Source organism: Bos grunniens, chromosome 7 (genome assembly GCF_055505025.1).
Source record: "Bos grunniens cultivar Pamir isolate PY7600 chromosome 7, Bosgru_T2T1.0, whole genome shotgun sequence".
NCBI lineage: Eukaryota > Metazoa > Chordata > Mammalia > Artiodactyla > Bovidae > Bos > Bos grunniens.
The window spans coordinates 96,188,846-96,213,465 of record NC_141171.1 but is presented as its reverse complement, the minus strand read 5'-3'; the positions used below and the strand labels follow the sequence as shown (position 1 = coordinate 96,213,465).

At 42.4% G+C, this 24,620-nt stretch overlaps 1 protein-coding gene across 1 annotated transcript in view; it reads left to right on the top strand.

Annotated features, from left to right (window-relative positions):
* The first annotated feature begins 4,910 nt into the window (after positions 1 to 4,910).
* The window catches only part of ERAP1 (endoplasmic reticulum aminopeptidase 1), a 37,216-nt gene continuing 17,506 nt past the window's right edge, over positions 4,911 to 24,620 (top strand). Inside the window, exons 1-9 of the mRNA XM_086413204.1 lie at positions 4,911 to 4,961; positions 5,776 to 5,877; positions 9,954 to 10,473; positions 12,260 to 12,398; positions 15,564 to 15,698; positions 18,300 to 18,420; positions 19,114 to 19,268; positions 19,626 to 19,739; positions 21,082 to 21,213. Coding sequence (XP_086269330.1) covers positions 9,968 to 10,473; positions 12,260 to 12,398; positions 15,564 to 15,698; positions 18,300 to 18,420; positions 19,114 to 19,268; positions 19,626 to 19,739; positions 21,082 to 21,213 — 1,302 coding nt within the window. The 5' untranslated portion in view covers positions 4,911 to 4,961; positions 5,776 to 5,877; positions 9,954 to 9,967. The remainder of the gene's footprint in view (positions 4,962 to 5,775; positions 5,878 to 9,953; positions 10,474 to 12,259; positions 12,399 to 15,563; positions 15,699 to 18,299; positions 18,421 to 19,113; positions 19,269 to 19,625; positions 19,740 to 21,081; positions 21,214 to 24,620) is intronic.

Sequence of the window (24,620 nt, the reverse complement as noted above, 5' to 3'; positions counted from 1 at the left end):
TTCTAGTAGATAAATGGGCAACAATCATAAACATATAATTCTCAAAACAGGAAATAAAAAGTAAAACATCTAATCAACATATATTCAGTGTAGTGTTGAATCTCACAGTAATGAAAGAAGTGCAAAGCTTAAAAACGTGTTAACGATGACTTACTTCCTAGTTGAAATGAACAGAGGGAAAACCCATAGGAATACAGATTGTCGGCTGGAGAGGGGTGAGGTCGGCCTGTCATTTACTGAAGAGGGACAGAAGAGAGTGAGGTCTCTGGGTTCCATCAGGCTGCAGGAACTAGGAGGGGCACGCTCAGATTACTCTAGATGGCAGAAGTTTGTCAGATAGATGTCTGGGGTGGGGGGAATGGGAAACAAGTCATCAGTCCTCAAGTCACGCAGAAAGTTCTTCAGGAGTCCTAGTAGTCTGGCTGCAGTTTTGATCACTTAGTGAGAACTCTTGTTGTTCACTCTTAATAGAACCCACTTATACAGGTACACTCTGAGGATTCAATGAGAAAGCGTACATGTAAATACTTTCAAACCATAATGTTTTAGAGGGATTTATTGGTTGTTTGGGGTCAATGGCCTTCTTTGAAGTAGTGCTTCTTTTAACTTGACATCTATATTTTCTTCCTTTTTTTTTTTTGCTTTTCAGTAAAATGGTATAGATTTTGTTGAGTAGGCCTGGCTTGTGATTTGGCCTGAAGAGGAGGAAACTATCATTCTCTTTGTTAATATCAAGATATCAGGAATATCAAGAATGAGGGACATAGCTGTTTTTTGTTTGTTTGTTTTATTCTTTTTTAAGGTGGTGTTTAACAAATTAAGTTCTGGGGTCATAGGAGCCTATGGAGGTACCTAAGCATTCACAGTGTGTGTGAGGGGGTAGATGTGGGAATGGAGCTGAGAGCCAGTTGGCAAGGACTGAACAGGTGGGTTTGTTCCTCTTCATCAGAATAGCTCTGTTTTGTCTGGTTTCGACATCATGATTATGGGTAAGACTTTACATCAAAAAGGAAAGTGGTGACAGGTTCAAATGGTAGTAACTTTGGCAGCCAAAGAGAAGAAATGAACTCAATGCTGACATTAATTGACAAAAGCTAATGAAGACAGAGAGGCCCGGTGTGCTGCAGTCCATGGGGTCGCAAAGAGTTGGACACGACTGAGACGGAACTGAACTGAACTGAATGAAGACAGAACTGATGCAATTAATCAGAGCAAAACTGAACACTACTTGATCAACATCTGGAATCCAAGCTGGCAAAAGAGAATTGATCAACAATAAGCCACTGCAAGGAGATCCAACCAGTCCATCCTAAAGGAAATCAGTCCTGAATGTTCATTGGAAGGACTGATGCTGAAATGCCAATACTTTGGCCACCTGATGTGAAGAACTGACTCATTGGAAAAGACCCTGATGCTGGGAAAGATTGAAGGCAGGGGGAGAAGTGGATGACAGAGGATGAGATGGTTGGATGGATCACTAACTAAATGGACATGAGTTTGAGTAAACTCTGGGAGTTGATGGTGGACAGGGAGGCCTGGTGTGCTGCAGTCCATGGGGTCACAAAGAGTCAGACACGATTGGGTGACTGAACTGAACTGAAGCCGTGGTTGTATGTGTTGCAATGGCTAAAGCCTGAGACGGACTTCCTCCTCCTCCCGGGTCCCATCTGAGACTAAGGACATTGAACTTTTGATAGGTAAGACTCAGCTGACCCTGTTACACTGTGTTGAGGACAATATTAGTGTTTTCCAGCCTCTCCCTGTATTTGCAGAAGACCATGTAGTTAGTTCTGGTCAATGAAATGTGAGTGGAAGGGATATATATTATTCAGCAATGAGGTGGGAAAAAGCTGATGCCTAATTCTTTGGACTTACTCTTCCTTGCCGCGGTGATCAAGAAGGCCAAAAGCTTCAGATGGAGGTACCAACAAGATGATGGTCCTCCAGCACGCTGAGCCCCAACTGGCTGTGCAGGGCAGAGGACCCTGCCTACGGACAGTGCACCATGAGCGAGGTATAAAGCTTTGGATTCTTTAGCTACTACTGTAGTTAGAGCAGCATAACTGAATATCCACCAGGAGGAAATGGGGAGGCTCCAGGAAGGTTTTTCAAGGTGGGAAATTCCCAGGGGCTGCCTGGAAGAGAGCAAAGCTAGAACTGCCAAGTGAAGCGGTGGCAAGGTGAAGCGGGTGGGGAGTACATAATAGCTAGCTGAGGAAGGGATGTGAATCAGTGGAAAAAACATGTACTTTGGACTCAAATTGACACACCTAGGGTTCAAATTTAGGTGTTTTTTTTTTTTTTTGAGCAAGTTGCCAATCTCTCTTACTTTTCTAAATTTATAAAGCATAATACCTACATTACATGATTGCTGAAAAGATTAAATTATACATACATACACACAAATCCATTTAGCACAGTATCTAACAGTTGTTAAGTAATCAATAATCCTAGATGCCCCTTCTTTCTGGCCACTTCCCTCTAAGACCATTTCTGAGCTTGGTGGCTGCTAACTTTTGATCTCAAGGCCTCTGCAAGTGCGAATCCTTCAAGTTTAAAGTCCTTACTCCAAGGTCTGCATCCCACAGATCCCTGCTGGAGCTTTGAAACGGGAAGGGAATGCTGCCAAATCCTTGTCTTAATTGCTTTATTTGTAGTGTCCTTGGATTCTGAAGAGGGAATCCTAGCACTGTAACTGAGTCTAAAGTCTGGGCAAGGGAATGGCTGTGAGAAAGAAGTCTGGTGGCCAGCTTTCTCCTTACTGACATTTCAGTTACCTTCTGCCCAGTATGGGTAAAAGCATTCCCCTCTCCCTGCCTTAACTGGTCATTTAGAGCATCCTCTGGCCTTCCCCGGTGGCTCAGCTGGTAAAGAATCTGCCTGCAATGCAGGAGACCTGGGTTCGATCCCTGGGTTGGGAAGATCCCTTGCAGAAGGGAAAGGCTACCCACTCCAGTATTCTGGCCTGGAGAATTCCATGGTCCATGGGGTTGCAAAGAGTCGGTCACAACTGAGCAAATTTCACTTTCTTTCCCACCTGTTTGGTACCTTCACTTCCTTCCATCCTGACCATTTTAAGAAATCTTTTCAAAGAAACTAAGCTTATTAGAAACTGAAGGGAAACACCAAGTCCCAAAATACAAATATGAAAACAAAGAAATGCAAAAGTTTACTGGACCAGTAGCTCTCATCTGAGCAAACTGGGATCATTCCCTGATACCCAGAGGCCTGGGAGCTATAAGCTATACACTGACATCCTGGGAAACAGGCAGAAATTACCTGATCCCAGAGTGGGTTTTATTGTTGAATTTTATTGAAAATAGTTCCCTTGGTCCCACTCTGGTTGGGCTCAGGGACAGGGCGTTAATTTTATATTACAAAATAACCTTGACTATGCAGAAGGAAAAAATTGTATGTTTTAAAAGGAGGCATAAGATTGAGGGGAAAAGAAGTTGAGAAATACTCTTCGAGTAACTTAGAACCCCAGGGTTTCAAAGGCAAGGCCGCAGAGAAGGAAATGAGAGGAGAAAGCCTGCATTTACTGAGAAAAAGATCTCAGAGAGAGGCCAGGGCAGCATTCGGTGAGTAGGAACATTTGTGTCTTCTTGGCCTCTTACCCCATTCACCCTCAACTGTTTAAAGGTGGGCTTCTTGGGACATTTCATCCAGTCTTAATGTTCCAAGGGGAGCACAGAAATGGTCATTTGATTTGAAAAAGTAGGCCGAACTTTTATTGAGTTCTTTATTTTTAAAGAACTTTAATAAGTTCTTTACTGAGATTTATTTTACTAGCTGGGTTGACTCTTCGTTCTTGCATGAGCTTTCCTCTGGTTGTAGCAAGTGGGAACCACTCTCTAGTTGCAAAGCACAGAGTTGCTTTGCTGCAGAGCAAGAGAGGGGCTCTAGGGCGCAATGGCTTCAGTAGCCGTGGTGCCTGCGCTCGGTAGTTGCAGCTCTTGGGCTCCAGAGCACAGGCTCAGGAGCTGGGGCGCAGTCTCTGCTGCTCTGAGGCATGTGGGATCTTCTGAGATAAAGGCTTGCACACATGTCTTCTGCATTGGCAGGCAGATGCTTCACCACGGAGCCACGTGGAAGCCCAGGGAGAAAGTCGTAATGTGGGTGGACCATCTCCGCGGGGTCCGAGGGCCCCTTGTATATAGGTGGGGCAGTTCTGCGCCTCTGTTTCCCGTTTCTTCCTCTTCCGCGTCTGCAGCCTAACCTCTCTGCAACGGAAACCCTGCACAAGCCAGCATTTTGCAGAGCAGTTCTGGGTTCCTGCTTCGTTCTGAAGCGGGCCCGGGGCTCTCCGCTCATTTGCGGAGGGGAGATGATGGACATGCCTTGAGTCCAACGGGGCTGTGAGCTGGTTCAGGCGGTGGGGGGGGGGGGGGGGGGGGCGGGGAATGAGGGGAGCTTGGCTCCACCCAAGTGCCCTCAGAGTGCCAGCCCTCTCCTTATGCCCCCAAACCTCCGCTGCCCCAAAGGCTAATCCATGGGGGACCCCCCCCCGACACCAAATCTCCAGACAAGTGCAGGGAAAATAATTTGCACCCCTAAAGGGGTGCTTCTCCCCGCTGGTTCCCCCTGCACCATACGCCTTATTGTTTTGTGAGTCCCTGTCTTGGGATGGCATCACCAACTCGATGCACATGAGTTTGGGTAAACTCCGGGAGTTGGTGATGGACAGGGAGGCCTGGCTTGCTGCGGTCCCTGGGGTCGCAAAGAGTCGGACACGACTGAGCGACGGAACTGAACTGTCCTGGGAACATGGGGGTCTGCTCGTCCTGCCGGGTTTCCCCTGCCCCAGCTAGCCACCTCCTCGGCGGGGGCTCCCCTGCGCCCGCAGGGCTCGGCCCAGCGCCCCGCGCGCCTGTGCTTGCCGCTCCGGCTTCACTTTCGCTTTCAGTTTTGGTCCCAGGGCGGCCAAGGCAGGCGACGGCGGCGTGGTCCCCGAGTCCCAGGTACTGAGTGAGACAGACCCCAGTCCGCCCCGCTGTTGGGGGAGGCTGAGTGCGGGAAGAGCGAGGCCAGGGCGTCCTTTCTGTGGCGGCCCAGGGACCCGGGGAGGAAGAGAATCAGCGGGCGGCGGCCAAGTGGAGCCGGGGGGTGCGGGGGGTAGGGGTGGTGGGTGGGTCGCGAGGCTGGGGATCGTGTCCGCGGGGAGGGTGGTGGGGTTGGCGCAGGCTCAACAGTGGCCTTGCCTCTTTCTGCACCGGGAGCTGGCCAGCGGCGCAGAGCTCCCCTAAGCCCCGCCACTTCCCGGCAGGCAGGCGGGAGCCGTCCTCTGCGCTTCTCCTTGAGGCTGGGTTCCTGCCAGCCTCGCCCGCTGTGCTCCAGAGGAGGGTCAAGAGAGGTGGTGGGTGGATGGCGGGGGAGAGGGGTTGAGGTTTGGCCAAAGAGAGTATCTGGCGGATAGTAGTTGGAGAAAACAAACCTGAGTTCGGTGAGTTGCAGGCGCAGGGATATCGTCGCAATGACAGTTAAGCGTCCTTTAGATCCATTCAAGTCTGTCCCTTCTTCTGCACTTCTTGCCAATAGTTCCCTTCGCTGTGGCTCAACCAGGAGTTTATTGAATTTAAAGGCTCTCCTGTTGGAGCAAGTTAAAATTCTCTCTCGGTGTCTTACTAGCCTGCTGGGTCTGCAAGTTAATTTCGGGAGGAAGGAGAAAGTGCAGACACTTCTTTACCTTTTTCTTGGAGGTTCTTTGTGAGGCCAGGTTTAGAAAGAAGTGCTCTGGTTTCTACTAAATCCCCGAAGTATTTGCTCTCTATTCAGGATGGAGTCAACGACTTAAGAAAAAAAAAAGACTGAAAAATTGCCCAACTTGTCTCTTTTTGCACGGAGTTGCAGTGGTACTGATAGGCAGCGCATTTTCAGGTGGGCCTAAGTAGAAAAGTTCTAATACGTTAAAAAATTGAATCAATATTTTAAAAGTTTTTACTACCGGTAACTAGCTATCATCAGTGCCTGTTAATTTCATTGCTCAGAGCCTTTGGAAGAAGGCCTGTTACCTCTTGATGATGACATTCCATGGTGTCCCAAAAAGGGAAGGAGGAGACAGCCCAGGACCAGTTGCCCTGACTTCCTGTGTGAGTGGGAGAAGTCAGAATCACCAAAGGCAGTTAGTATCTTGAACTTTTTCTGGCTGTGAAAGAAAGTTAGGAACTCTGTTACTGCAGCGCTTTAATCCACACCATTGATTGTCAAAGAAGATTTAGTAAGATCAGATGTCAAAGGAAGATACTTTTTAAAACTTTAAAGGAGTACAGTCAAGAACAGGAAATTCCTTTAAAGCCCTTATGTCTCAGTCTGTGTATATTTAACTGCCTTCTTGATATTTCCCCTTGGATATCTCATAGACATCACAAATTAAACATATTGAAAAATGAAGCCTTGGTTCCCTCTCCTCCCTTTAAAATATTTTCCACCTCTGGCCTTCTCCATTTCAATAAAGGATACCTACCAACATCCAGACGTTCATTCTAGAAACCTGGCAGCCATTCTGATACATCCTGTCCTTTCCCTCAGTCCTTACTTCTCCAGTTCCAGTTCAACTGCTCAGTCGTGTCCTACTCTTTGCGACCCCATGAGTCACAGCACGCCAGGCCTCCCTGTCCATCACCAACTCCTGGAGTCTACTCAAACTCACGTCCATCGAATCGGTGATGCCATCCAGCCATCTCATCCTCTGTCGTCCCCTTTTCCTCCTGCCCTCAATCCCTCCCAGCATCAGAATCTTTTCCAATGAGTCAACTCTTCGCATGAGATGGCCAAAGTATTGGAGTTTCAGTTTCAGCATCAGTCCTTCCAATGAACACCCAGGACTGATCTCCTTTAGAATGAACTGGTTGGATCGCATGCAGTCCAAGACACTCTCAAGAGTCTTCTCCAACACCACAGTTCAAATGCATCAATTCTTCGGCGCTCAGCTTTCTTTATAGTCCAACTCTCACATCCATACATGACTACTGGAAAAACCATAGCTTTGGCTAGATGGAACTTTATTGGCAAAGTAATGTCTCTGCTTTTTAATATGCTATCTAGGTTGGTCATAACTTTTCTTCCAAGGAGCAAGCGTCTTTTAATTTCATGGCTGTAGTCACCATCTGCAGTGATTTTGAAGCCCCCCAAAATAAAGTCTGTCACTGTTTCCATTGTTTCCCCATCTATTTGCCATGAAGTGATGGGATTACATACCATAACCTTAGTTTTCTGAATGTTGAATTTTAAGCCAACTTTTTCACTCTCCACTTTCATTTTCATCAAGAGACTCTTTAGTTCTTCTTCACTTTCTGCCATAAGGGTGGTGTCATCTGCATATCTGAGGTTATTGATATTTCTCCTGGCAATCTTGATTCCAGCGTGTGCTTCATCCAGCCCAGCATTTCTCATGATGTACTCTGCATATAAATTAAATAAGCAGGGTGACAATATACAGCCTCGATGTACTCCTTTCCCAATGTGGAACCAGTCTGTTGTTCCATGTCCAGTTATAACTGTTGCTTCTTGACCTGCATACAGATTTCTCAGGAAGCAGGTAAGGTGGTCTGGTATTCCCATCTCTTGAAGAATTTTCCAGAGTTTGTTGTGATCTACATAGTCAAAGGCTTTGGCAGAGTCAATAACGCAGAAGTAGATATTTTTCTGGAGCTCTCTTGCTTTTTCAGTGATCCAACAGATGTTGGCAATTTGATCTCTGGTTCCTCTGCATTTTCTAAATCCAGCTTGAAAATCTGGAAGTTCACGGTTCATGTACTGTTGAAGCCTAGCTTGGAGAATTTTAAGCATTACCTTGCTAGCATGTGGGATGAGTACAGCTGTGCAGTAGTTTGAGCTTTCTTTGGCATTGCCTTTCTTTGGGATTGGAATGAAAACTGACCTTTTTCAGTCCTGTGGCCACTGCTGAATTTTCCAGATTTGCTGGCATATTGAGTGCAGCACTTTCACAGCATCATCTTTTAGGATTTGAAATAGCTCACCTGGAATTCCATCACCTCCACTAGCTTTGCTCATAGTGATGCTTCCTAAGGCCCACTTGACTTTACATTCCTGGTCTTGTTTTGCTGACTGTATAGAACTTCCCTATCCATTAACAGAAAATTGGATTAAAGATTTACTGAGCATGGCCCTGCCCATCAGAACAAGACCCAGTTTCCCCACAGTCAGTCTCTCCCATCAGGAAGCTTCCATAAGCCTCTTATCCTTCTCCATCAGAGGGCAGACAGACTGAAAACCACAATCACAGAAAACTAACCAAACTGATCACATGGACCACAGCCTTGTCTAACTCAATGAAACTATGAACCATGCCATGTAGGGCCACCCAAAATAGACGGTACATGGTGGAGAGTTCTGACAGAATGTGGTGCACTGGAGAAGGGAATGGAAAACCACTTCAGTATTCTTGCCTTAAGAACCCCATGAACAGTATGAAAAGGGGAAAAGATAGGACACTGAAAGATGAACTAACTCCCCAGGTTGGGAGGTGCCCATTATGCTACTGGAGATTGGTAGAGAAATAACTCCAGAAAGAATGAAGAGACAGAGTCAAAGCAAAAACAACACCCAGGTGTGGATGTGACTGGTGATGGAAATAAAGTTGAATGCTGTAAAGAGTAATATTGCATAGGAACCTGGAATGTTAGGTCCATGAATCAAGGTAAATTGGAAGTGGTCAAACAGGAGATGGCAAGAGTGAACGTTGACATTTTAGGAATCAGCAAACTGAAATGGACTGAAATGGGTGAATTTAACTCAGATGACTATTATATCTACTACTGTGGCCAGAATCCCTTAGAAGAAATGGAGTAGCCCTCATAGTCAACAGAAGAGTCTGAAATGCAGTACTTGGATGCAATCTCAAAAATAATAGAATGATCTCTGTTCATTTCCAAGGCAAATCATTCCATATCACAGTATTCTAATTCTATGCCCCAACCAGTAATGCTGAAGAAGCTGAAGTTGAATGCTTCTATGAAGACCTACAAGACATTCTAGAACCAACACCCCAAAAGGATGTCCTTTTCATTATAGGGGACTGGAGTGCAAAAGTAGGAAGTCAGGAGATACCTGGAGTAACAGGCAAGTTTGGCCTTAGTACCAAACAAAGCAGGTCAAAGGCTAACAGAGTTTTGCCAAGAAAATGCACTGGTCATAACAAACACCCTCTTCCAACAACACAGGAGATGACTCTACACATGGACATCACCAGATGATCAATAGCGAAATCAGATTGATTATATTATTAAGGCTTACTGTTGCAAATACGTGCCTTCCCACTCCCCCTTGCTACTGAGCATGTATTTCCTTCCTTTACTTTCTGTGTTTTAAGCTCAGTGGGAAGCAAGGCCTTTCTCCCACGGAGAAGCAGCAAGGCCAGATGCCTGCTTTGTGTCCTCCCTGCTGGTGGTTGGACACCTCACTTTTGCTGACACAACAGGAAGTTGCAGGCTAGTAGAGACCTCCTCCTTTGATGACTGCACAGGTGTTAGCATCTGATCTCTACGCATTGGGGTGGCTTCCTCTAAGGTCTAGTGTGGGCAGGGAGTGGTCATCTAATCACATATTTGTCTAATATAGTTCTAATTGCCCATCTTTGCTTGTTTTATGAGCCTGGCTTCCCAAATGACCTGTCAGTTCTGTGATCCATTTAAGGATCTTCAGCCAGAGCTTGTTCTTGCTCTCAGCGGAGGATCCTGACTGATAGAGTTAATTTAAACTTTGAAAGCTAGATGATGCTTTGTAGTAGATGTTAATAATTGTTGTTGACCATAAACTTCTCTCTTCTTGTGACTCATTAACATAGGAAAGATAATTTTACTTTCAGGGAAAGACCTAGTATTTTTTTTAAGTTTATCTATATCATGTTAATTATGGGTGGATGCATTCTGAAATTATGCTCTCTTGATAATATTTTAGTGATTTTTTTTTCTTTTGTACATTTGTGCCTCTAGCCATTTCAAGCAAGATGATATCTCCACCCAGGCCCTTACTGCTTTTGACACTGCTGATTCTCTTAACGGTGGCAACTCCATCCTCATGTCAGAGCAGGGAACCAACATCTCCAAAAGCTAGCAACGGGGCACCATTTCCTTGGAATAAAATTCGACTTCCAGAGCACATCATCCCAGCTCATTACGATCTCATGATTCACGCAAACCTCACCACTCTGACTTTCGGGGGAACCACACAGATAGAAATCACAGCCAGCAAGCCCACCAGTACCATCATCCTGCACAGTCACCGCCTACAAATATCCAAGGCCGCCCTGAGGAAGGGAGGTGGCGAGAGGCAGGCTGAAGAGCCACTGAGAGTCCTGGAAAACCCACCTCAGGAGCAGATTGCGCTTCTGGCTTCTGAGCCGCTGGTCGTCGGCCTCCCATACACCATTGTCATCGACTACGCTGGCAATCTTTCTGAGAGTTTCCATGGATTTTATAAAAGTACCTACAGAACCAAGGAAGGAGAAGTGAGGTAATTTTTGTCTTTTTTTTTTTAAAGTTCAAGTGCTACCCACACTAAATTTATTATTTCAGGTGGCTTGTCCTTTAAAACTTCCTTGATTGTTGAATTCTTTCTTTGGTTTTGTTTTGCATGTCTTTGCATATTTAAAAATGGCTTATAGTCTTTTTCTTTTTTTTTTTTAAATCTCATTTTTCACTCTATTTGAACCAATTTTCTTTCCTCCAGCTCTATTAGAGTAAATACCTACTTGTTTATTTAATTAGACTTCTGGGATAGAATATATGTTTTAAATTCTCTTGGCCTAGGTACCAGTTTCCAAGGGCCGCTTTAACAAAGTGCATAAACTGTGTGACTTAAAACAGTAGAAATTTAGTATCTCACGATTCTGGAGGCGAGAAGTCCAATCAAGGTGTCAGGAGGCCTGTGCTCTCTAGGTCTCTGAATAGCCTCGTTCTTTGCCTCTTCCTAGCTTGTGGTGCCATCAATCTTTGACATTCCTTGAACTGCAGCTACATCAGTGTGGTCTCTGCCTGCCTGTCACACGGCCATTCTCCAGGTTTCCCTCTTGTTTTAAGGACACCAGTTATATTGGACTAGGGCTTGACCCGATGGCCTTATCTGAACTTGACTACATCTGTAAAGACCCTATTTCTAAATAAAGTCTCACTGATATTAGGTAATAAGACTTCAAAATATATTTTGGGAAGACTCAATTCAACCTGTAATGGCCTATTAGAGGAAATATTTCTGTCTCAGTTGAAACCATTTTAGGGATCCTCTCCTGCTTGTTTTAGTTCCGTTTTTAAAAACACAATATATTTTGGGAGATTTTATGCTAAATTTTAAAATCAAAATTTTTTAGTAGCTTATACTTACTTTTCTGATTCCATATTATTTTTTGAGGTTAAAGAAAAGTCAAATACTACAGAAAAGAATTTTTGAAAAGATAAAATGTATCCCCATTATAACCCCTAGAGATAACTACTGCTTCTGTTTTAGGGGAACATCCTTTATACTTTTTTCTGGATATACATACATGTCATTTTATGTAAATGGAACTATGTTGTATTTTAAGTTTCACGAGGGACCTTTTTTATTAAAAATATATGTTGACATGTATTTTACATGATGACTGTCACTTTACATCATTTTAACAACGTTATTAAAATGCATGTTTCTGTGTTGATTTATTTAACTAATCTTCCTATGGATGGAAATTAGGTTGTTTCCAACTTTTTAGCATCAGCAACACTTGGACAAGCATCTTTGTAAATCATTTCTTTAGAATAAATGCCTAGAAGTAAAATTGCTCAGTCAGGGGTCAACAAACTTTTGATATGCCTTGCCATATTTTTCACTAATATTGTGTAGTGGCAATCCTTTTAGAGCCAAAGTACCAACAGATTTTCCCCTTTAATTTGTTACATTGATTATTAATGAAGCTGTGCAGCTTTTGATGTGTTTATTGACTATTTGTATGTTCTTCTTTTGTGAGTTGCCTGTTTATGACCTCTGCCTGCTATTCTGCTTGGTTGGTGGGTGAATTTTTACATATTTTTAAGAGCTCATTATTTGTTCAGGTTATGTTAACACTTTGTTAAATACCTTTTGATCAATTTTCCCTGTTCTTTTACTTGTCTTTTAGTTTATGATAGCTTTTGTCATATAAACGATTTTTTGGTAGTGAGATTCATCAGGATTGTGATAGCTTTAGGAATTAAGACATGATCATACACCTCACTTACAGTCCCTGGTACTTCCTGCTGTGTTTTTATTCCCCTTTACGGAATTTTAGGATACTTGCATCAACACAGTTCGAACCAACTGCAGCCAGAATGGCCTTTCCCTGCTTTGATGAACCTGCTTTCAAGGCGAGTTTTTTAATCAAGATCAGAAGGGAACCAAGACACCTCGCCATCTCCAATATGCCACTGGTGAGTCTAAATTGTGTATCTCTGATGAGGAGTCCATTCATTCCCTGTGGCTTGCCTCTCCCCATTGCCAGTTAACATTCAGGCTACCTGTTTTGTTTGTTTCATTGCCTGACAGATAGCTAATTTTTCTTTTTCACTTCTAACCTATGCTTTTGGTTCAAGCAGCAATTTATTTATGGTCAAAGGAAAAAAACATTTTCCCTAAAAACAAGCAAAATTAGGTAAGAGTGACACTGCAGGTCATCCACGTTGACAAGAGAGAAACCGTATAGGAAATTCAGGTCAGGTTCAAGTGAGAGTGCCTTTCGTAAAGCACTTACACTTTTCTCATAAGATCTTTTAAAAGGATTTTTAAAGGAAATGCTCTGTCGGATAAGGCCATATTCCTATGATTTAGTTATGTCCTATAATTTCTGCATACTATATTACTAATATTAGCTATACAGTTTGTATTAAAAATAACTGGCATGAAGTTGGGCAGATGGAAGTTAAAAAAGTAATCTTAAGTCGCCTTTAAAGAAGTCATTATTTTCCAGTTCCAGAGCAGATGTGGACAGTGTTCCCTTTGAGTTTTATTTTTTTATTCTACTTTTTTGTTTTCCATTATGGTTAATTACAGGATATTGAATATAGTTCCCTGTGCTATAAAATAGGACCTTGTTGTTTATCTATTCTAAATATAATAGTCTGCATCTGTTAGGCTGAAGCCCTTCTGATTTTTCAAAGCGGAAAGGAGAAGATGACCTTGCCAAATGAATAAAATTACTCAGCGAGGTCCATTCCCCTATGATTCTGGTAGCACTGGAAACACAGAAGCTGAGCTGTCGGTCTACCGCTGATACATACCACTGCTGAAGCACACACTTCCTTTGTTCAGAGAAGCTCACTGTGGATGAGACTCAGGCTGGAATAGGCTTTGCCCAGAGTCCGGAAGGGTATCATACCTCATCCCTATGCTGGCTGGGGAGGCAGTATCTTCACATGAAGGGACTCAGAGAGCCATGAACCAACCTCCAGTGTAGTATTTCCCAACCTTTAGAACTCTATATTGCTCATCGAATCCCTTAAGTCGTGTCCAACTCTGTGCAACCCCATAGACGGCAGCCCACCAGGCTCCCCCGTCCCTGGGATTCTCCAGGCAAGAACACTGGAGTGGGTTGCCATTTCCTTCTCCAGTACATGAAAGTGAAAAGTGAAAGTGAAGTCGCTCAGTCGTGTCTGACTCTTTGCGACCCCATGGACTGCAGCCTACCAGGCTCCTCCGTTCATGGGATTTTCCATGCAAGAGTACTGGAGTGGGGTGCCATTGCCTTAAGGACCCCCTAAAAGAGATTCTGACATTCCGCACCAGAAGCCTATATGAAAGGCAGACTTGTGAATCCTTACCAGACAAGAACTTTTGTCTCTTTCCCCAACACACTTGTATATAGAAAGGTAAGAAACAGTTATGCCGTTTTCCTAATATAAATTTGAGATAGAGAAAATGCTTTTTCAAATTATAGTTCCCTCCCCAAATATTATGGTACTGCTGCCTGGGGTGGGAGTGACTTCTCTAATTAGAAAATTACAGCTTAAGAAGAATAAAGGAACAGGGGTGGTTTGGAAGTGAGGGACAGACTGACCCACTAAACAAGACTGGTATAGATTTCATAGGTTTGTAGGGGGAAGGCCAAAGCCCAGAGGCTTCACAAAGGTGCTGGAGTCCAAATCCATGAATCCAAATCCATGAATCCAAGTCCGGGACCTACTTGTTGAGGATCCAAAAATATCTAATGTAATCTTGCCCTTGGATGGGCCATCCCTCCTCTTGGCAGAAATCTAACAGAGGTGCCTGAACTTAAGCTTCAGACATGGGGTTGAGAGGAAGGACAGCGGGGTTTCAAAGGGTCTTTTTGGAGGCTAGAGAAGAAAAATATACCTTTGGAACACCGAAGTGTTTGGGGCAAGAGTTAATCAAATCTAAATTTGAATTCGTTTAGTTAGCTTACTTCCCTACTAATAAGCGCAACTTCAAGAACAGAAATTTTTGTCAGGGGTAAGCTGAAGACATTTTAAAAAGAAAGGTGATTTCTGGCCCTTTAAGAATAAACCTAGGTTGGCTGTCAGAGTCAGGATATGAATGCCCAAAGGCTGGTGAGCAGGCAACCATAGCTTGTGGCTGGTGGGTATCACAAAGAAGGATAAGGACATAGAAATAGAGGTGGAAATGGGATTATAGGAAAAATGCATCGTTAATGTGGATGTTCTCAGACTAGTTTCGACTGGTCTTTTCTCCAGGATCCTGCCCACTGCTTTCTGTTGGCTGAGGTAGTAGACTTTCTTCTTGGGAAGCCGACCTCTTAGCCTGTACCTCTGTGGCTCCAACCCCACTCTGCAAGGCTGCTCCCTGATTACACTGCAAAACCTGACTTCACTGAAGCAGATTAGAGTCTGGAGGAGACTTTGCAGGGTCAGGCCCAGGCATGGGTTTCTTCGAATTGTTTAAGAAAGTAGAAGCTCTTTTAGGTTATCCATGGTGACACATGCACCCAGTTAGACACTGCATTTCCAGATTATTCTCGCACTTTGTATTATGTGGGCTACATCTTGGCAAAATCAGCAGTCTCAGTTTTGCTTTTTCCCAGCCACGTTACCAATCCTCATGTGCAAATATGAGTCAGTTTGTAATCGTCTGGCTTATTTAGAAGAGATTTAAGTGGTGATGGTTATATAACTGTGAATATAATTAAAAATAAAAACACAGAATAGTATACTTTAAAACAGTGAATTTTATGGTATATGAATTATATCTCAATAAAAACATGGAGGAGAATGGTTTGGCTTTCCTATCTAAATTACTTAAGAAAGAAATACGTTTTTTGAAAAGTCTTTATTGATTTTGTTACAGTATTGCTCCCGTTTTATGTTTTGGTTCTTGATTGTGAGACGTGTGGAATCTTACCTTCCCAACCAGGGATTAAACTCACATCCCCTGGATTGGAAGGCAGAGTCCCAACTGCTGGTCCACCAGGGAAGTCTCTGAAAGAGATATTCTTAAATAACTATACAAATGTCATGTCATATGCTTTCAGTATGTCCGAAACTTAGGACTATTTCTTTTTATAAAATGTTTTCAGTGTCTTGGGTAGTTGGATTCTTTGATGATCTCAGTTATCCTGATTTTAGGTTAAATCTGTGACTGTGGCTGAAGGACTCATAGAAGACCACTTTGACGTCACCGTGAGGATGAGCACCTACCTGGTGGCCTTCATTGTTTCGGATTTCAAGTCTGTCAGCAAGATGACCAAGAGCGGAGTCAAGGTGAACTTGTGATTGTCACATAGGGTGACCTACTTGCCCTGGTCTGCCTTGGACGGTCCTGGTTTTATAACTGGAAGTCCCACATCCTGGAAACACTCCTCATTCTCGGACAAACCAGTTTGTGGGCCATCCCACTGTCACAGATGCTCGTGTTTACAGTGGGGTTCTACTGGCAGAAACACATGGGGAAACGTGGCCTGGCCTGGGTCATGGTGCTGGCTCCACCATTAACTGGCTTTCTGCTACCTTTGGAGATGAGCTTACATTCTGTAAAATGTATACGTTGGATTAGATCCTGCAGTGGTTTCTCAGGTTGCTTCTTCTGTCTATAACTTTCTGCAGTTTGGAAGTGAATGTCACTGACTATCCGAGCTGGGGATTTCTAGCCACGGGAAGGAAGTAAGAGAAGACAGCTTGGAGTATTAAATGGCTCTGGGGAGAGCATTTGGGTCAGGGAGTACTGGAGTGTCAGGGGAAGAGGTCTTGTTTCAAGGAGTTCTTGCCACTGGGTGGGTCTCATTGTGTAGTGAGCAACCTACACAATTGTACACTGCGGCCCTGAATGCAAAGAAGATTTTCAAAGAGGAAGCAGGTGACTTTTTATTTAAAATGACCTCATTTATTTAACTGAGGCCTGGGATAGTTAGGGTTTCTCTTCTGAATTGCCTTGTCTTCTGTAGGGCCTGAATAAGGTCCTGAATAAAGGGTCTTCTTATCCTTGTGAAGATAATCTCTGCTTACCTGGGGATTTGAAGCTAAGGCTTGAGACTTGACTGTAGGAAGCAGCCTAAGTTCAGCAGTGAAATTAACAGTAAAAAACACCCACTCACTGATTTGCCCACTTCAGTGAATCCTTTTTGAATGGTTATTTTTATGTGTCTTTCATACTGTGATATTGTAATTCATAATAAGAAATATGTATTTGGTCTTCATCCTTGATGAAGGCTCAGAGCTACTAAAACTCTTAGAATGTCCTATGTGTTGAGAACCATAAGTATTATCTCTTGTTATGTTAATAAAAATTTCCTAGGTAACCTAACTAAGGCTGGTTGACTGGGAGCCAACCATGTGATGGGAGAGTTGGGACTGGAGACTGAGTTTCGTCACCAAAGGTCAATCATTTATGCCTGTTGTGAAAACTCCATAAAACCTCAAAGGGTGGCTCCTGTGAGCTTCTGGGTTGGTGAACCAGTGGAGGTATAGGGAAGGTGGTTTGGTAGGAGAGGACGTGGTCGTTACAGTGCCTTTTTCCAAACCTTGTTCTAAGGCACCGCTCGCGTGTGGCTGTTCATTCCTGAGTTACGTTTGTTTATAATGGACTGGGAATCTTGTCGAGTAAAATGTTACTCTTGAGTTCTGTGAGCTGCTCTAGCAAATTAAACTCAAGAAGGGGGTTGGGAACCTCCAGCCAACAGCTGCTAAGTCAGAAGCACGGGTGGTAACTTGCACTTTTGATTGGCATCTGAAATCGGGTTAGGGAGCAGGCTTGTAAGACTGAATCCTGTAGAATGATGCTCTCACACCAGGAGTGTCAGCATGGAACTGAATTGTAAGATACCCAACTGGTGTTGGAATGTTGCTTGGAGATGTGAGGGAACCGCCCCCTCCCACATATATCTACATTGGGGTTAGGTCCCCAGACCCCCTTTTGTGTGCCAATAGTTTGAGTCATTTTCTTTAACACATTAAACTCACACTTTATATCGTGTCTAGAAGTTGTCATATATGAAGTCTTAGTGTGGCTGGTTCTGTGATTTGTTGTTTCTGCTGGCTCTTGTTCACGGTGTCTTGTTCCTTCATGCTATGTACTGTGAATCGTGTCTATGAGCTTTTCTTACCTGACTTGAAGGTGAATTTTTCCAGAGAGAATTTGTATTTCGCTCCTGTCAAGTGACCTGGAGACTTTGCAGCCTTGGGAATCACTTTAAATTATTGGCTTCAGGTTTTTGGACCACCTAGGTTTATTGTGAGTTCAGCTGTTAGACGGCATGAAGTTTAGCTTTTAGCCATAAATTCTCTGAGGAGAGTCTCTCACTATTCCTCATACATCACCAGGGTTTGAATAAGGCTTTTTTTCCCCCCTTGCAGTCTCCTGGAGGAATTTGGTGATTCTTTCTAGTTTAGACTTCCAGTAAGGGCTTGGTCCTTTGGGGTCTAGCAGGGGACATCTCCTACCCACCTTGAGCAGGTTCTGGATTTTGTCTCCTTTCCCTGTTGAGTTCTCCAGTGCCATGAAGACCTCAGCTCAAGTCCATCTGTAGTGGTCTAGTGTCTTCAGGGCAAAAGCTGGCTGCAGTGACCCTCTGCTGACTTCCGAGGGTCCTGCGGTCATTTCAGTTTGGGACACTAAGTTGTCTTTACCTTTTCACTATCTCATGTAAACATTTAGGAAGACATTTTTATATTTGTTACTCATCATCTATCTGTTGTTTTCAGTAGGGGAATTGATCGAGAACAATCAGCATTAATATAAGAAATAGCAGCCTGCCATTGTCATCTTTAATACTGGCAACCATGTCCCACACTAGGAAGCTGTTAGTGTCAGGCTTCTCGAGAAGCCACGATGGCATCTGGATCACTCACTTGTGTCTTCCTCTCCAGGTTTCCGTATATGCTGTTCCAGACAAGATAAATCAGGCAGACTATGCACTGGATGCCGCGGTGACTCTTCTAGAATTTTATGAAGATTATTTCAGCATCCCGTATCCGTTACCCAAACAAGGTATAGGTCTTGCACAGGTGTTTCAAACTGGCATTTAATGACCCCCACAGTAGATTATATCTTCCTAACTGGCATCTTCCCCCATCAGCTCAGCAGCCTCTCAAGTCATTAAAATCGCAGCAGGTTTTTGAGGCATGTAGCATGCGGAAACTTTTGCCTTCTGATTTTAAAGACAAACATGACCCTATTAGTGGGCAGATAGCAAAGGACAGAGGCTGCATTTTTTTCCATGATTGGCATGCATTTGGTAAGAACATAGAGTACTCAGTAAATTTTTTCAATGAGTTCCTTGATAGAGCATAAGAAAATCTGCATTTTCTTTCTTACATGAGCCCTTAAAACTATTATGTGTTTGAGTTTGTAGTGTGTGGGAGTCTTGGGCATCCCAGCTAGAGTGGATTATTGAGACAATTTTTAAGATTGTCCAGTCCCCAGACACCTTGTCAGAGAATTAGAAATGGAGTCAGGAGGTCTGAAAGCCAAGTGTGACTTTATCATGCAGCAGCAGAGTAACTCTGAATGAGCCACCGAGCCCTTTGACTTCATTGTGAAAGGTTCTTCATCCAGGACCCAAGATTCTGTGTGGGTCACTTAGTTTCTCTTTGATTCCTGCATCCATCCATTCTGAGAGTTAGTGTGTTTGGGCCATGTGTAGGTTAAGACTGATAAGATGTTTTTTGTTTCCTTCCCAAGATCTTGCTGCGATTCCCGACTTCCAATCTGGTGCAATGGAAAACTGGGGACTGACGACATACAGGGAATCTTCTCTACTGTTTGATGCTGAGAAGTCTTCCGCCTCAAGTAAGCTTGGCATCACGATGATTGTGTCTCATGAACTCGCCCACCAGGTAAATGAGCTCAATCACACTTTTCAAAAAAGTATAAACTATGTTTTTATTGCTCTTCTGGGACATAGGTTATTTATATCGATACATGAATGCTATGGATTCACTTTTACTTTGTCTTTTTCTCCCAGAGGAAAATTTATGTCTTTAAAACATTAGGTACCATGTTTTAAAATACATATTGAAAAGTTTTTCTTTTTATTTTGAAAAAAATATTAGCTTCATAAATATGTTAACATTCATATACTGACATTACACATATAGAATATATTTCCTTCTGAATGTTTGATGTTTATGGCCGTGTAGATAATCCAGTTGCCATAGAAATCTGTGGATAAAATGAGTAATATTTTCCTTTAGTGGTTTGGGAACCTCGTCACTATGGAATGGTGGAATGATCTTTGGCTAAATGAGGGATTTGCCAAGTTTATGGAGTTCGTGTCAGTCAGTGTGACTCATCCAGAACTGAAAGTTGTAAGTTGTATTTACTTACTTTCTTTTTTCTTTTTTTTACATTTTAGGTTAATCTGTTGCTGGAAAATAGTATATTTACCAATGCTTGATTATGGAATTTATATAAAGATTGATAACCTCCCTGGGAGTTTAAATATGGATCAGGTTTCCAAAATGCTAGTGTACTTTAAAGATATCTCATAAAGACTTATTTCCACGCTCAGTTGCTTATTTCCAAATCTATGAGTTATGAAGTTAGTACTAAATTGTCCTCCCTGAGTGAAAAAGAAACAGAAATAATGACAACTTGTCTGTTCTGTATCGCTTTCCCTCCTTTAGGCTGCTCACTGGAGAAGTATTAGGTATAGATTGATGTTATTTCAATAGGGTCCTACTTGCCAAATCAAATGAGTATTAAGATAATTGTACATTTGATTGTATAAGAACCTAGACTCATGGGTCACAAACTTACTGGTTTGGAATCTCTACATGATGATTTCAAAAGTCATGTGTTTAACTTGTGAAAATCAAATGCAGTATAATTAGAAAGAAACATTATGTAAAAACAATCCTTTACCATACTTTAATTTTCATTTGTACATATTCATATTCCCATTTTCATCTTCCTATATACATAACTTATATGTGAAAAGAAAGTGAAAGTGAAGTTGCTCAGTCGTGTCCGACTCTTTGTGACCCCATGGACTGTAGCCTACCAGGCTCCTCCATCCATGGGATTTTCCAGGCAAGAATACTGGAGTGGGTTGATTACAGTATAGTGGATCATAATAAGTATTTTCTTGTTTCCATATAGTCTTTAATAGTAAAAGTAATCATGTATGCTTATTGTTTTGTTGTGTAATATGCCCTAATCAGATTATAGTTGGAATTTGTTCTCCATTGCTTTTTTTTTCACTACATGGTTAAAGCTAAATTTCTTTGCTTTAAAACCACTACAATATTGTAATTAGCCTCCAGTTAAAATAAATTAATTAATTTACAAAAAAAAATAGTATAGATGAAGACTGGAGATACTAAAATCATTATATATTTTAGTTTCATATTTGGGTACTATTGGGCTGTAGGCATTAATGTTTTTATTTTTATAGGAATGTTCTTTATTCTAAGGTGATGAATATTTAAACAAATTTTCAATACTGATCTAAAAATCACTGTTTCCTGTCTGTTTCTTAGAAGATAATTCTATTTAATTTTGTAAATTCTGTAAATATATAATAAATATATAATAGGTCACATCAGAAATTTGGAGTGTAAACCTGTTATCCCACATGCAGCCAGCCTTATTTCATAGTTTTTGATCTAAATGTGAATCATTGGTGATGTTGTCTTTCGATCTTAATAGGAAGATTATTTCTTTGGTAAGTGTTTCAACGCAATGGAGGTGGATGCATTAAACTCCTCACACCCCGTGTCCACACCCGTGGAGAACCCTGCTCAGATTCGGGAGATGTTTGATGAAGTTTCTTATGACAAGGTAAAAATGTATTCTAGGGATACAGTTTGCACACCAAACTTACTGGAGTGGAGAGGCTGTAGCTAGGGCTGTGGGGGGACTTTCCCTTCATAAGGACCGACCTGGACTGAAGGCTTTCTCTTCTCACTCAGGCTGACCAGAGTCAACTTTGTTAAGGCCTAACTTCAAGTTGGCTTAAAACCCTAAAGGCGATACTGTTGTCAGTTCTTCATTTACTGTCGTAAGTGAATATTCGCAGTCTGCAGAAACTTTTTATTTATCCTTCAACAAATAGGTCTTGATTGAGCTTTAGCTTTGTATCAGGCAAAAACGCCTGCCCTTTCGTAGCTCTGGGTGCCTTCGGAAACAGTTGTCATGCAAAATGTGTTTAATAAAAGAACTGGAAATTGTTGCATATAATAGTTGGGAGATTTTATGTAAAAATCCATATTACTGGCTTCTCTTTGAAGGGGATAGAATTCTGGTCATACCAGGCTTCTGTTTCCCTCAGCAATGTGGACTGGAGCTAAGTCATGGCTCCGTTAGGAGATCAGGATTCTGCTTTTCAACTTTCCCTTCCATTCCAACCATTTCCATTATCCTCACCGAGGCAGAGAACGTGCCATTTATCATAAAGCTTCGCTGCTCTATGTGTAACAAAGGGAAAAGTATTTCATGTTTGCATGTTTCCATCAATAGTGCAGAGTAGATAAAAGCAGACATAAAACAGACGTATAAACACACACGTAGATCAATGGAATAGAGTAGAGCCCAGAAATCAACTCATGAATATAAGTTTAGCTTATGAAAAAGGACCCAAGAATATACAATGGTAAATGGAGTCTCTTAAATAAATGATCATTTAGTTCTTCTGACACCATATACAAAGGAATAAAACTGCACCACTGTCTTATACGACTCACAAAAACTAACTTGAAATGGATTAAAGACTTAAATGTTAGGATCAGAAACCATAAAACTCCTAAATGGAAAATAGAGAGAAAAAGCTTCTTGACATGTGTCTTTGCAGTGATTTTTGTTTTTTTTATATGTGACACCCAAAGCATAAGTGCATAAGCAACAAAGGCAAAAAGCAACAAGTGGAATCACACGAGATTAAAAACCACGTGTACAACAAGAACAGGGTGAAAGGCAGCCTACTGAACGGGGAGAGTATCTGAAAACCAGGCGTCCGACACGGGATTAATGTCCACAGTATATAAAGAACACATACAACTGGATTACTAAATAAAACAATCTGATTTTATTTTTATTTATTTTTTACACTTTATTTTTTAATTTAAATGCTTTTCATGGAAAGGCATTTTAAATAGAGCATTGTGTACATGTCAATCCCAAACTCCCAACCTCTCCCTCCCCACCACCCTTCCCTCCTGGTAACCGTAAGTTTGTTCTCTGTGAGTCTATCAATATGTTCATTTGTATCATTTGCTTTAGATTCCACGTTTAAGCAATATCACATGACATTTGTCTAGCTCTATCTGGTTTACTTCAGTTAGTATGATGTAATCTCCAGCTCCATCCATGTTGCTGCAAATGGCATTATTTCATTCTTTGTAATGGCTGAGTAAAAACAATCTGATTTTAAAAGAACTGAATAGAAACTTTTCCAATGACAAACATATGACCAATAGGTACATTTTAAAGTGCTCAATGTCGCTAATCTTTGGGGAAATGCAAGTCAAAACACAATGAGACATCACTCCACACCTGTTAGAATGGCTAGTCTCATTTTGATATTTGGCAAAACTAATACAATTATGTAAAGTTAAAAAAAAAAAAAGACAAATGGCAAGTGTTGAGAGGACGTGGAGAAAGGCAACCCATGTGCACTGTGGTGGGAATGTAACTGGGTCTGGCCACCATGGAAGACAGGATAGAAAACAAGATATTACAAAATAGAGATATCATAGCCAGCAATTCCACTTTGAGGAATTTATTCAAAGAAAACAAACAGTAGCTAAAAGAGAGACATGCACCCCATGTTCCTGGCAGCCTTATGTGCAATAGGCCAGATAGCTGTTTCCTAAAGTGTCCATTCCATGGTGGACTATTCAGCCAAAGAAAAAGGAAAGCTTGGCGCTTGTAACCACATGGATGAATCTTGAGGGCATTATGCTAAATGAATTAAGTCAGACAAACCCGGTATGACCTCACTTATAGGTTAAATCTAAAAGCAAAAACACACGAAGAGTGAGTTCATAGATTGGTGGTTGCCAGGGGCTTAGGGAATAGGTCAAGATGTCAAAAAGTAAAAACTTGCAGTTATAAAATACATCATAGGGATATAATGTACAGCATGGAGTTGTAGTTAAAAGCATTGTATTGTGTGTTTGAAAGTTGCTAAGAGGAAATCTTAGAAGTCCTCCTCACAAGAAAAAAAAACTGTAACTGTGTCGTGATGGGTGTTAACAAGGTGTACTGTGGTGATCCTTGTGCAGTATATGCAAGTATTATATACCCGAAGCTGAAGTTATCTATCAATTATACCTCCATAAATTATACCTCACAAATCCTCATCCTGTTGGCAGGGATATGCACTCAATGCAGACCTTCAGGGACCCAGGCTCTGCCCATCTAGTGACTCTACTGTCTCCTAGAACCAGAGAGAGAGAGAGACTGTCTCTACCTTGAGGGGACCTAAGACATTCTCTTGGAATAGGAGATTTTGAGTTATGTCTTAAAGATGAATTGAGGCTTTTCAGGGAGTGAAGTAGGAAGGGTTTCCTAGGAAGGGGGACTCATGATTTCCTAGAAAACTCAGGGTGGTGTTTTGAGCGAGAGGGAAGGAGGAAGGAGGAAAAGTTCTTGGTGGTTAGTTGTATGAAAAGTTCAGGGGGAGACAAAGAACGTGAAAGCATTTTTCTTTTCCTTGGACTTCTGTTGCTCGTTTGTCACCTGTCTGACCACTGGAGGTATTCGAGTTTGTGACCCGTGATTTAGGAGAGTGGGCGAGGAGGAGGAAGAGCTCTTATTACAGGAGTGCAGAGTGACTGGGACTTCTCTTGCCCTTTCTCACGTTGCTCTTGCTGGACCAGTTTTCTGTGCTCAAGGCTGCCAATTCTTGCCCAACGGGCTCTGCCATTTCTCACCTGTTCTCAACTTTGATTCCATCTCTCCCCACTCCTGCCCTAGAGGGGCGGCAGGAGGGCCACGTGGTAGTCCAAAGTCCTGTGTTTATTCTGCACAGTCTCCCACTCGCCTGTGAATCATGGAAGCTGGCAGATGATGGGGAAGCTTGAATACTGACAAAAAATAGCAGTCCTGGTGACTAAAGCATGAAGAGTCGTATTGATCCCCTGCCTCAATCGGTCCAGGTGTAACCCACTTTTTCTATTTGTTCCACAAGTGATCAGATGCTAAAAATGTTACAGCATCTTAACGAGTGGCTCCAACATAGTGGCAGT